General features: G+C 35.9%; 2 protein-coding genes across 7 annotated transcripts; both read right to left on the bottom strand.

The window, feature by feature from the left end:
* Nucleotides 1-2,858: 2,858 nt before the first annotated feature.
* Nucleotides 2,859-12,292, bottom strand: LOC18440507 (DHHC-type zinc finger family protein). 6 transcript variants are annotated; one of them, XM_006850651.4, is made up of 4 exons: nt 12,030-12,292; nt 6,951-7,080; nt 6,235-6,753; nt 2,859-3,796 (listed from the first exon to the last, which is right to left on the bottom strand). In XM_006850651.4, the coding sequence occupies exons 2-4, from the start codon at nt 6,975-6,977 to the stop codon at nt 3,314-3,316; spliced, it is 1,029 nt and encodes a 342-aa protein (XP_006850714.3). In that variant the 5' UTR covers nt 6,978-7,080; nt 12,030-12,292; the 3' UTR covers nt 2,859-3,313. The 6 variants fall into 6 exon arrangements, with proteins under 6 accessions (XP_006850714.3, XP_020526806.2, XP_020526802.2 ...); XM_020671147.2 differs by having other exon boundaries at nt 11,816-12,158; XM_020671143.2 differs by lacking the exon at nt 12,030-12,292 and adding an exon at nt 9,396-9,766.
* Nucleotides 9,954-10,316, bottom strand: LOC148783966 (pentatricopeptide repeat-containing protein At2g34400-like). Its single transcript, XM_088846564.1, has one exon. The coding sequence runs from the start codon at nt 10,314-10,316 to the stop codon at nt 9,954-9,956; it is 363 nt and encodes a 120-aa protein (XP_088702690.1).
* Nucleotides 12,293-14,316: the final 2,024 nt, after the last annotated feature.

Here is a 14,316-nt window from a genome sequence, read left to right as displayed (position 1 = left end):
AAACGTAGTGGGTCTCGCAGTTGTCCTATAAAACTTTCCCTTCAGTTTCATAAGTATGCAGTGATCATATAAAATTATGGTTATACATCTTCACTTCACCCACCCAACATTAATTCTATACACAAAATCTTCCTCAATCTCTCTATTTGCTTGGATTATTGACTTAATATATTGAAAGTTCAAAACTAATTATATTAAACTATGAATAATTTAAGTCTAACTGTAACGTGTAGATTTCACACATCAACCTCACTCCTAAAAATAAAGTTGCATTAATACAAACCCTTTTAATTTAGATGGTGTGGATTCACTATTGACTTAAAAGATGCGTAATATTGTGATATTGTTTTAAAATAAACTTTAAATCAATATCGTCCAACTAAAATAACTGATATAGAACATCGCAACTTTACTTCTACAAATAAGGTTGTAGAAGGAAGGCAGCTACATGAGGAGTGATTTCGCGCAACAATTCTATAGTAATATATTAAAACAATCTTTAAAGTCTATATTAATACCACCTGTTTGACCCCAAATTTTAAATATGTGTATTATTTTCAATCTAATGAGCAATCATAAAAAAGCAAATTTTGAAAACACATCTTAGAAAGTCTAGTTTTATCCCAATTAATATAGGCCGTCCATATTAGTGATAATCTTAAATTTAGTTCTTAGAAGGATTTTTTTTCTTCAAAATATTCAAATAGTTTTATTATCATTAGATTAAAATTGCTTAAACGATACTTTTGATTTCAAGTTTGTAAAGGCTTATATCTTGAAATTTGGCAAATGGATTGTCTAGGTTCATTGTTGGAGGGGACTTATTTTAACCATATTGTGGGCAAAGATTATTATTATTATTATTATTTAGGAATGATTTTTTGGGGTGAAAGGGCATATGGGTACAAAAGTTGGGGACACACAAATGTCACAAACTTGATTTTCTAGAAGTGCGGTGTCGTTATATTGCAATGACACGGTAACATGAAGTCATTCCTACCACCACTTTGATAGTGATCTTAGAATTTTTCTACCCCAAAAATTTTGAATAGAATAAGCTTTGGAGTAGGAAATTTTAATAACACCATTAGAATGGTGTCTACTAGTATGTGTGCATGTATATATGTGTATGTGTATGTGTACAGCCTTTTTTCAACTATTTGGGTTGGTTATACGAATTCTGATATGTCATTATGCTCTATTAAGGGTCATAATCTCAACGAGGTTATAAGTCTACATATATTTTATTAATACTTCCAAATATGTCATTTTGGGCTTATCTATTGCCTTTTTAGTCTTTTACTTAAAGTCTACATGAGGAAAGTCATGTGGCAAGGAAAGTCATGCAGCGAGGTGTGCGGACCTTAGGTTTCTATAATTTTTAAAATTTACAAAAATACCCATTGAAGAAATGGTGGGCCATGACGTCATGAATCGAAGAATCGAGAGATTCATGACGTCACATGGTGGTTCTTCTCTAGAATCGAGCGATTTTCGGTATTTCATTGGAACCAGCAGGGGTCTGCCGGTTCCCGAGTCGAATCGAGCGAGTCCGGTTCGACTCGCCGACTTTTGATTCAATGAAAATGAGTTAGAGTATTTTTATTATTAAAAAAAATAGTATCGATGTTTGCACTAAAAGACAAAAAGTAGATTAATCATCTCAATAATGGTATATTTGGAATGAGAAGTGATCGTATAGAACCCTCCTCCACCCATGTGTATAGGACCCCAAAGGATCACCATTAAATTTAGTACGGATCTATATAAAAGTCAAGTCTCACACCCATGTGATAACTTTTCTAGAGATCCATACCAACTTTAATGGTGATCCTTTGGGGTCCAACACACATGAGTGGGGGATGGTCCTATACGATCATTACTCATTTGGAACATTCACTAAAAGATAGTACCGAGAACTTCATTCCATGATTAACCTTAGTAAAAATATCACCCATACTCATTTTATGAATATTGAATAATTAAGGGCAATGATTTCATGCAACCGTTGTATAATAATATGATGCAATAACCTTAAAAAACTATATTATGGCCATTTGTTTGATCCAAATTTTGAAATATACACTCTTTTCATTCTAATGAACAATCAAAAAAAAAGAAAAACTCGAAAACACAACCTAAAAAGTATATTTTTAGCTCAAGTAACATAGGCCATTCATTTTAGTGAGATGCTTAGATCTAGGCCTTAGAAGAATTTTTTTCATTTCCAATTTTTTTGGATGGCTTTATTATAATTAGATGAACAATGTTAAAGAAAAAAAAATGATTTTGAATTTACAAATACTAAGATCTTGAAATTCACAAAATGAATGGTCTAAATTCATTTTTGGAGGGGACTCATTTTGACGATATCTAAAGTTCACATTGAACTTTTTTTCTGGGAGGAATTGATTATTGAGATGAAGAGACTGAGTGTGTAAAATTACCACAAACATGGTTTTCTAGGAGTGTCTTTGCATTAGACTATGATACAACCATTGCATTGGATACTCAATAATTAAAGAGGCAACTATGACAATTTTAACGGTTCACAACCCTTTCTAAGTATAACTCAAACTATTTTATAAGGTGTTTTTTATAATACCCCATATACAGGGTGTAACCTTTAGGAATTTGGCTTGGGCTAAACTAGCCAAAAAGAGAATAATACATTTCCATTTTATTTTAACAGCGTGACGGCACCGCCGCATCATATCCTCTTAATTTTCATTTACCCTGCCCTGGCTGCTGATGGTTCAAAGAAAAAGCAGCTCACGACAACAAAAAATTCATTTCGTTACGTACTTATCGGAGGAGAAAGGCAATAATCTTGTGCACTGTACGAGTAGAGTGGGAAGTTCTCAGGCAACACCCAATTCTCTCACAATAAGTTCGATATGTAAGCATGGGAGGTACAGGAAGTTTGAATTTTGGCCGCCAAGCCAAGGTAAAATCTGGTCCCACCAATACAAACAAAATGAAAAAAATACCATACCCTTTTAATTTTAATTTTTGGTAAAAATCCCGGTCTGTTTGCTCGTTTGGTTTTATTCTTTCATGTGAGCAGAGCCACTCAAAGGGGCCCGATTAAGTGCTCCGTAATTTGCAGTCGTTTGCCTTTTCCCTTCTTGTACAGACTACTTTTTTCTCTTTTCCATTTTCTATCGTTAACGTGCCCAAGACTTGGCACGCATGACTTTGTAGCAGTTGGACCCTCTCAACCTCCCGTCCCATCCTCACCATAACAATCACATGCAAAAGAAAACTAAGAACATTCCTTTGATGATGATGATCTTAAGGAGGGGGCGGCAGCCTATCTCTTGTGAGTCTTTTCAGCAGACCTCATGGAACCACATACGAACAGGAATACTGATTTCTGAGAATCAAAAAACTGTCGGATATTCTGCCAACCCCTTTCATTGGTCCCACCATTCCAATAACCCATGTGATTTATGTATGTCCGTCCTTCATAAATCAGCTGTAGTTGCTGCCACAACAATAAGCATATTCCCAGTTGCACAGAGAAGCTAGCAATACACAGATACATAAGCACCATTCCTCTCAAAGACAAGAGTAGTGCAGCGCTTGATAAAGCACGTGCCAGTTCACTAAAGATTCCGACAACATCAAGCATCCTCAATCTTGCAACAGAACCAAAGGCCTCATGACCAAGAGATGGCCAGATATAAGCACTGGCCATTATTGACATTATAAATGCATAAAGATTGCTGATTACTACAAGTGCCAGGAATATAATGAAGTTATGGTGATTTGCTGCTCCTATGCAATTTCCAATCTGCAAAAACAGGAACAAACCTAGTAGGCATTATAAAGAATAAAGCTCATTCACAACGGAAATAATAGGAAGAAAATAATATGACTAACACAAAAAGACAAAAAAACTAAACTTCCTCAATACTAAGTGTTGCGAGACTCAAGAAAACATGACTCGGACGAATCAATATATACATGGTTTTTCAAGCCCATACAAGTTTGGTGAATATTAAGTACAAGAGAATCCGTTGTAGAATGACAGGAGAATAATAAAATACCTCTACTAAATGTAATAACATTTAATTTCAATGTCATCATAAAATAGCACTCGATCATCGAGAGCATTGTTTTGAAAACTAATAAATTTAATAGATTTCAATTTCATCATAAAATAAGACTAATCACTCTTAATCAAGAGCATTATTTTGCAAGCCCACAAATCGAGCCACATAATTTAAGGTAACAAATTTCAATTTCAATTTCATCACACAATAGGACTTCAATCGTTGTAGGTCAAGAGCATTATTTTGCAAACTAGTAATGTAATAAATTCAATTTCAATTTCATCACATAATAGGACTCGATCCTTCTTGGTCAAAGAGCAGCGGTTACAAGAATGAATCAGGCCGACTAGTCGGTCCTTGCCCGACCCGATTAGTCGGATTGATTCCAACCAAATCGGCCGATTACCAGCCCGATTTTTTCGGAAAATTGTAATTTGCGTAAAAATTCCCAAAAAATCCAAAAAAGTTGTAAAAATTGTAAAAAAAATGTTTAAAATTTTCAAGTATATCACATAAAATAAGCAAACGAAAAAAATATTATGGCAAAATTGGGTTTCAGATGAAATTTTTAGGCACCTGCAGCAATATTTTTTCAGTGAACTAGTAATTGAAGAAAATTACATAATATTACACAAGTTTGATACCTACCGTTGAACTACACAAGACAAAAGAAAATGGATTGACCTATTTATTCAGCCGAAAAAAAAGGTAAGACAACTTCAAAGCAATGGTCACACTTTGGTCGCATACTAGTAGAAATTGAATCCCGAATGAAAATACCAACAATTGATTTGATAAAATAAATCTAATAAAATGATTGACACAAGCTAGTCTTTGATATAAAAATATTAGCATCATCCCTAGCCGATAGACGAGAAATCGGTAGGCTAAGGACATGCCGCAATGCTAAAGAAACTTTTCCTTTGACTTTGAAGGTAGTTAAAGGTACGCCTCCTGGTCATCCAATTTTGCATCTAATGGCTAGGGATGATTATGACCACAAGGTACAAAAAACAAATGCTTTTATTGTATACTTAAATAAAGAAAAGTCTGTATAAGGGTGAGGCCCTAAACAATCAAATTAAGGCACGCTCAAAAATCCTCAAATTGATCATCTAGACCTCAAGATACATAAACATGATAAAATTTGGAATTCTTGTCTCGGAAATAGTGCATCATGTAATGCATTTTCTAGACCGTTAATTTTCAATATTTTCAAGTGTTCATAAATCTGCTCAATCTACATTATTTTTCAAGCTTTAAATATTATAATTAAATATAAAAATAAATTTTCAGGCCATCACAAAGATTTCTAGTACTGAAGCAACATCTTTCGACACTATTTGAAGGTATGCCTTACTTTGATTGTTTAGGGCCTCAGCCTTGTACAAACCACATCCCTTAAAACCCATAGAAAAGATTATTTCGATGACCAAAAATCCTCAAATCGATCATCTCGACCTCAAGATGTATGGACATGAGAAAAAATGGATTCTGAGTCTTGAAAATAGTCCATCTTGTAATGTATTTTTAGACCGTCAATTTTCAAGATTTTTCAAGTGTTCATAGATTTTTCACTATAAGTGCACAAATCGAGCAATCTTTGCAACAAATCGCCAATTAGTGCACAAATCAGCTGATTTGTGCCGATTAGTACCGATCAATACAGTAAATCGGTCGATTAATACACTGTATGAAAATTTCATAATACATAACCTTTGGAATCAGGCCAACTTGGGATCAGCCGGTGACTGATCCCGATTTAGTCAAGAGCATTGTCTTGTAAACCGCAAATCGAGCAACCGTTCCACATAATTTAAGGTGATTACTGTGCATACCTATTGCATTAACAGGAATTTTAAAAACTCATTCCACAAGTAACGTAACCAGCAATAGCTTTGTGAGCAGACTAAAGGGGACCTCATCAATTTTATCACAAGGAGATTACCCTTTATAGAAGGTGCTTTGACAATGGACATTGTTGTTTTAAACTGGTAGGAGGTGATTTCAGGTTTTAGAAAGAAAATCATGAATTAAAACTGTGCATTTAGATGCTCAAGAGATGCACAAAGCATAATTGCATTTAGAAAAAATACAGGGACTTTCTAAGAAGTCATCACTTCAACATGCGTGCAACACCAATGCATGCCAGAAAAAATGAGCAGGAAGAACTCACAAATGGGCAGTGATGATCCATGTCCATTATACATGTGCCGCAGGTGCGGCAATGATGCATCCTGGGTGACTTTGGCTTTCCACAATAGTGGCAGAAAGTGAAGTTCTCAAGAGCTCCTTTTCTTACGACTTCTAAGCTGCCCCATAACACATTCAAAGGTGATGCAGCAGACTGGAATGCTACCAAGATGAAACTAACAATAGTGACAATAGAAAAGGAAACTGTCGTCAACAAGTGAAAAACTATCCATCCAAAACTGAAAGAGAAAACCACCGGGTACACGGCCCATATGCCACCGCATATGACAAATAGCATGAAAAAGAGAAGGCCAGTCACAAGCAAACGATCCCGCAGCCTCCTCCACCACGAAGAGCAGCGATCCCGTAAGTTTTGATCGGTTATTGCACCACACCATCCACATTTGAAGATAGGGGTATAAGGTGGAAGCAGGAGTCGCATGCCACATCCCCAACAGATTTTCTCATTGGTCTCAGATATTGTTGCAATATAGTGGTCTTCCTGCATGATTAAGAGGTCTGTCAGATCAACAAACCAGAAAGAACAATACAACTTTATGGGAACTCGAGAATTATTATAGGACAAGCATGGTCTGCTTTGGATCTGGCATAAAACAGTTTTATTTTATCGTGTCTCATCCGAAGCTAAGAGTTACCAGCACACTCCGTGAAAAGATGCAGAGAAGAAGTTTTGAAAACCTGTTGATTGTTCATTGTTTGTGCCATGTAAAACTAGCTCAATTGGAACCTTGATGAGGGGACCAAGATAGTTTCTTTCAAGAAGACCAAATACTGGAGTAACTGAGAACAATAGGAATGAACTTCAAGCCTGCATATACAATAAACTTGAATATTAAACTGGAATAAAGAGGACCACAATGATGTCTTGTACATAGAAAAAGATTGCATAGAACTTAATTCTAACATAGCCAATCAGCCTCAAGAAAAAGGAGAAAAAGATTGTCACTGTATTCCACTAAATAAACTCAAAGACTGTTTTCTTATGTAAATTTAGGTAAGAATGGAATGAATACACCTGAGAAAACCTCAAGCAGAATTTGGAATAAATACATTTAAGTAGAATTCGTGGTCGAATGGCCACAAATTTCATAGAATGGCAGAAAACCCTAGAGTGGCTCAAAAAACCCCAATTTTTTATATAAAAATTTGAAAAAATGAATTGATTTGAGATTGCAATGGATCAATCTTCGTTTTCTAGATAATGATCAATAATTTCCTACAATTATTGATCTGAAAAGGCCTGAAAAATACGAAAAATTGAGATTCCTCACTGTTGCTACAACCTTATGTTGAAGATGGGGAAAAAATGACGAACCGGCGATTCTACTATACAAACTTGTCGTTTTACTGTACAGAATCATCGATTCAGTTCTACACTCGGCCGGTTCCCCATATATTAGTGGGAACCGGAATGGTGGTATCGAGGGTGATTCATGTCTGACTCAGCGTTCATCAAATCATTGATATATAAGTTGTTTATGTTGTACATCCTCAAACAACAAATCTATCCACACATATGATCCATTCACTCAATGGCATCAACCACCCACATTCTCACGCTCACCTATTGTCGTGACGTATTGCGTGATCATCAACCATATCATGAACTTCACTTATAGGTTTTTAAATTCGTGGTCCTTTGGCTACCACAGGGCACCCATGGCCAGTGGGAACCAAGTTGGTCAAATGGTCAAAGGCAACCGTATGTGTGCATACAGTATGCTCCAAAATTGGTTCCTTTGGAACAAAATTATAATACCACTTGAATCTCAAAAAAAAAAAATATAATACCAAAAATCTTGATTTAAAACAAATATTTTTTTAAAAAAAATATCCCTTCACAATACATAAGTGGTTAGATATAGACAATAAAAGCATTTTATTTTCCTTACCAAGCCTTTTGAAAGCCACTTGAAAAACAACTAGAAGAGTATGCTAGCACTAAAACTAAATTCTTCTATCATGCACTCCATGACAACCCTATGATCACATCTAAACCCAAATCAACCCAACAAATCCATAACCCACATGTCTCCCATGCAAATAGTCATGGATTCCATATGCTCTCCCCAAGCCAAGTTTAGAGTCTAATAGGGATACACCAGACAGTCTTTCGACTAGTCAAGAAAGCTCTCATGGGCCTTTTGACCCAATCAATCCATCTTTTGACAACTCTTTTTATGATTAAGGTCGCAAGGAGTTCCAAGAGGGGAAGATCGGCTTTTTTGAAGGACTTTATTTTTAGTTGTTGTTGTTTATTACGGTCTCTTAGGGATTTCCAGTTTTTTAATTAAAGTTAGTTGCAGTTAGGGACTTTTTAGTTTTAATTTGAGTGAAGGGACTTATAGGAATTTTTATAATGTAACTAAAGAGGGGGGTCGTTTTGGTCGTTTTTTAATAATCTAATAAAAGGGCATGGGGTGTTAGGGCTTCTAAGACTTTTGGGGCATGAACAGTAACAACAAGCCTTATCTAGGGTTTTGGAGTCTCTTCCTTGTGCGAGGAAATTCAGTTCCACTCAAATCTAGCATGTTTTGATGGTTTACTTAACTCTTTTGCCTTTTTTCTCTATTTTCCTGCATCAAGTAACATACCGAAAACAATTAACCCAATAAAACTCCAGAATCACACAAATCTGAGGCAAGCATGCTGTGTAGGATTTCCCTTGCCAAATTTTCAGGCACTTATACTCACAGACCCCTAAACATCCTACATCACAAGAGCCTCCTTCGTCTCTTGGCCAACCAAACAACATCCACCCTTGCTACAGACCTTGACATGGTACCTAGGGACCCTCTTCGTTGATGTGCATCATGGGCTCAAAACACAACCAGCCGAGGGTGCAGATTCAATCAACTAGTCAAGGTATAACCGCATGTCAAGGAGAGAATTATGGTGCCCAACTCCCTACTCATGCCCTACTCTAAGTACCCAAGCAGAGCACACTCCCACTAAAATTGTGAATGATCCATAAACATAAAGCATGAGATACATAAATGGGGAAAACACGACAAACTTTAATCAAAGATCAAGTGCACAGGTATTAAAGGCCGCAAATCCAAACATTGGTAGAACACTCTCACATATACTAAATAAAAAGCATTGGCAGGTACTTATACCCACCAATGGCAATTTTAACCACCAATTGGCAGTGTCTTAGACCTGATTATCAGCTTTGATCCAGCTGCACCCTGGTTGCTTCCTCATTCCCCTCTCTTTCATTGCTTGTGTCACCCTCCTTACATCCTCCCATCTCCCTGCGACTGCAAAAATGTTTGACAGTAGAACCAAAGTGGAAAGATCTTCTGTCCTTGTATCCACCATCATCTGTGCAATACGTAATGTTCTCTCCAACTCCCTATGGTTCTTGCAAGCAGTGAGAAAGGTCGGCCATAGAAATGGCCTGTGTGAAATAAGAGCTCTCCTAATAAACTCCTCTGCTTCCTTGAAACTCCCTCCCACTGAAAGTAAGTGCGCACCATGCAAACATGGTGCTCTTACATTGCTTGACAACCATTGACTCAAATATGCATTAACCCTCTATGAGAAGGCCAGCATGCTGTAAGAATTCAAGGATATGTGATGGAGTTGGACTCCAACCGGCTGTTCTGCATCTCGTGGAATAGGTCAAAAGTGGTGCGCAAGTCCCCCAATCATGGTGGTCCATGAAACCATGTTCCTCTACTTCATCCTGCTAAAAAGCTTGAGCGCCTCATCAAGGTTTCCACACTTCGTGTACATATCCATCAAACTATTTCCCATGTGTGCCCTACCGTCTAGACCGAGTTTTGTTGCATGGGCATGGATCTGCCTGCCATGCTTGAGCATGGCTAGGTCGGCGCATTTGCCCACAACCACTGTCATAGCGATCTCGTCTACCTTCATGCCAGATTCAATCATGCGAACAAACACATCCAAACCTTGGCCTCCTCTCCCATTCTCCCCACAAGCTTCTATCAAAGCAGTCCATGACGCAACATCTTTGTCCATGATTACATGGAATGCCTTAGATGCATCTTTGATATCCTTGCACCTTGAGTACATGCTTATCAGTGCAAATCCCACGAAAGGATCAAGGTCTAGACCAGTTTTAACAGCAATGTTCTGAATTACTTTCCCATCTAGCCCTAGCGGTGGCAATCGAGTCGGGTCGAATAATGAGGATCCAGGTCCAGGTCCATGTTTTGAACGGATCCGAGTGAAACCTAGTCAGGTAGGGTCTTGAAATTGCCACCCCTATCTAGCCCATCCTCAGAACAGGCCTTTAGAGAGCTGGAAAGCATGAAGGACGTCACGAAAAATGCTTGGAGACATCATCCTCGAAGGAACTGACACCATGTATAATCAGTTATTTTGCACTAGACCGGATAAAACAAGAGTCCACGAAACATCATTTGGTTCAAGAATCTTTGCAAACACCCGCAGGCATCCGGGACTCTATCGCCCACCCCTGTACAATGATATGAAGCCATTCTCAACGGAGTTATAAGAGTGAAAGCCCTATCTGACGGGCTGGTAATGGACCTGCATTCCAAGCCAAATGAAGCCAAGTTTGGTGCATGAGCTGAGGACGCCCACATATGTGATGTGTGTGGCGGGGCTTCGAGTTGTTTGTGCATGAGAAATGCTTGCAATGCTTGAAAGTGGCTCCGCTTCTGCCTGTATCCAGATATTAGTGCAGTCCAAGAGATGGTGTTTCTAAGAGACATCCTGTCGAACAAGCAGCGAGCATGATCCATCTCACCGCGCTTTGTATCCAGATATTAGTGCCTCATCAAGTGCTTTGTGAAGTACACATGGTGGATGGATAACAGTATGTTGTTTACGATAAATTGGGCATCGAGGTCTTTCCAAGGCATAGAGACTTTTGCTTGGAGCACGCATGCCATAAGGAAAACATGTAAGTGATGGCTAGTGGAAGAGTTGAAAATTGGAATTCCTCAAATCCTTCGGCATATTGCATTATATCCTACTCATGTCATGACACAATTTGAAACAATTATCACAGAGCAAGTGAAATAAATTGCAGGTAATTGAGAGGGTTATTAAATGTACAGAGATCATGCACATGTTTCAAAAGTTCCATGGGGGGGGTGAAACCAATAGGGAGATAAAATGTAAAGCTAGGGAGACAAGGTTGGATGCACAGTAGAAGAACGTAATGATCGTAAAAAAAAAAAAAAAAAAAAAAGTATCCCCACAGATAATTAAACATTTTTAACATTTCTGGATTTTATGTAAAAAGCTAGATATGGGCACATGTGATAGATCTGAAATAAAGATGTATACTGAGAAGGGTGCGGTTGGATTTCATATATAGTTCAGAGTCGATTCAGACCCAGAAATCAAACTCAGTTGCTAATTCTTGCATAAGCCGGAAGAGACGTAAAACTATCAGAGCAGCGAGTAGTTGCTTTTATGGAACAATTGGTACAATTTGGATTTTGGACAAATAGAGTTTAGGTGCATAGTGGCTGTGTTGCTTTAGATGGAGAAGTAGACATAATCGAAATATAGGAAGTGGTTGGATTTCATTCTACCACCTAATCGTCAAATGTAGCTCTTGCCTTCATCTCGATAAAAAGGAAATTATGTTGGCTTTATGGCTCTTTGAATGTGCACATATTGACTCTCTGGAATGGTACTGCGTGAACAAGAATAAATATTGGAGACATCTCTCGTTCCCTCAGATACAACCTCAGCGAAAGAGAGGGGAGCCCTACCCTGTTAGTAAAAAGGAGAGATGAGAGTAAATACCTCCGCTTCAGACTCTCGCTCTCTCGTCTTCCCCGTTCTGTTAAGTCGTTCAGGGTTGGGAGGGCAGGGAAAGTAGGACAAGATGGACTTCTGTCGAGTAGAGGAGCCTTTGGGCAGGCAAAATCGCGCATCTTCAAATGGTGTCCAAATATTAGTTTTGGAATGGCAAAAGTTTTTGTAATAGAGTGGAAAACAACCTTTTTTTTTTTATGTATCTTGAGTTTGGAGCTCCGTTTGGATGGAGAGTTTAGCATAGAGTGTCCATCAACATAGTTGATTTATTAGTGCATAAATAAATAGAATTAATAATGCTAACAAAATAACATAGAACGTGATCTTATATACCCAAAAGTACATGATCTCACCACAATTTTTTTCTAAAAACACAAAATTTTATTTTTTTTCTTTTTCAAATACACTTTTAAAAATAGTTCCTTGTATTTAGCAAAATACGGTTAATAATATTTTTCTTGATGGATTAAGCATACATTGTGTTCTTATGGGTGCACTTAAAAAATATACTTTTACATCTTCCATCCATCCTCGGGGAGTGGTGTACAAGCAATAAATGAACTACAAAAAGTCAATTTTCATTTTTCCAAAAATAACCATTACATCTATTGTAAAAGACAATATTATCTTCATCTTTAATATTATATCTTATTTTTAATAATATAATAGTATACAAGTATATAGTATTTTTTTTATCTCTATAGAGCCTAGGCTCTAAACAATCAAATTAGAACCTACCTTCAAATAGTATCGAGAATTGTGGTTTTAATAGTGACAATCTTTGTGACAGCCTTAAAATATATTTTTATATTATTTATAAAGTTTAAAGCTTCAAAATGGTGTAGATCTATGAAAACTTGAAAATCTTTAAATTTGACTGTCAAAAAATGCATTACAAAATATACTATTTTCAAAAGTTGAAACCTTTTTTTTTTTCCATGTTCATATATCTTGACGTCGAGATTATCAATTTGAAGATATTTGAGCATCAAAACAACCTCTTCTAGTGAAGTTTTTGAGGTAGGCTCAAATTTGATCGTTTAAAGCCTCGGCTCTATATAAACTTTTCCCTTTTTTAAAAATTTTACATTTTTTTTTCTAAAAAAATGCACACTAAGATAATGAAAGTACAATACAAGAAAGCAAAACAAACACCATAAGCAAACACAATACAGGGAAATAAGGAAGGGAGACAAAAGAAGGGGAGAGGATTGCCACTGTCAATAATGACGTGGACCTCTTAAGCCAGCAGATCTGCCTCAATATTAAAACCTCGGATTTAATTTTGCATTCTATTGTTATTATCAAATTGATTCATTTTTAATTTTTACATAATAATCAAAATCATGAATATAACATGCAATTACAAATTTTATACAATAAAATTAAGACATGTTGTTATATCTATCATACATTTGAAAAATCAAAATAAATTAAAATTTCCCTTTTTGTATTGGAAATTATACTCTCACTTTGATAAAATATTTCACAAATTTAAAATGAAACAACATATTTGATTTAAAAATTTATTCACTCATGTTATAAATTTTATATTCATGTTATTTTCTACTATTTGATTCCAATCAATAAATAGTTCACACTTGTGTGGTTCAAATTCGAGGCATACAATTTAAGTCCATTATTGCATATATTATAACATAAAAACAACATAAAAACTCATCTTATGTGCCCAATGGTGTATGATCTCTCACTACAAACTTTTACTAACAACTCAAAATTTACATTTTTTCTGTTTAAAATGCATTTTTAAAAGTAGATCCCCATGTTTAGCATACGTAAAATACCATTAATAAATGCTTTACTTGATGGATCAAATATATAGTGTACTCTTATGGGTGCACTTTAGGTAATATACTTTTACAACTTCCATATTCAACATGTTGGGGTAGCGGTGTACATCAATGAACTACAAAAGTTAATTTTTATTTTTTCAAAATAGCCAATACCTTTATACTATAAGATATTCCCATTATCTTTATTAGTATAGAAGTATATAGTATTTTATTTAATTTGACATTCTATTGTTATCATAAATTTTATTTATTAATAATTTTTATATAATAATTAAAATCATGATTATAACATAAAATAATAAAATTTATGCAATAAAATTAAGACACGTTGTTATATTCTCACGTTGAAAATTTTACATTTATGTTATTTCCCACTATTCCATTCAAAAGCTAAAACTTTTATATACAAAGTTATTATTCATTTAATAATATGTTAGATTTTAATATTTATTTTAAAAACT

This window comes from Amborella trichopoda, chromosome 1 (genome assembly GCF_054954075.1).
Source record: "Amborella trichopoda isolate Santa Cruz 75 chromosome 1, AtrichopodaSantaCruz75HAP2 v2.0, whole genome shotgun sequence".
NCBI classification, from domain to species: Eukaryota; Viridiplantae; Streptophyta; class Magnoliopsida; order Amborellales; family Amborellaceae; genus Amborella; species Amborella trichopoda.
The sequence above is the reverse complement of the archived record's forward strand: the minus strand, read 5'-3'. Positions and strand labels throughout refer to the sequence as shown.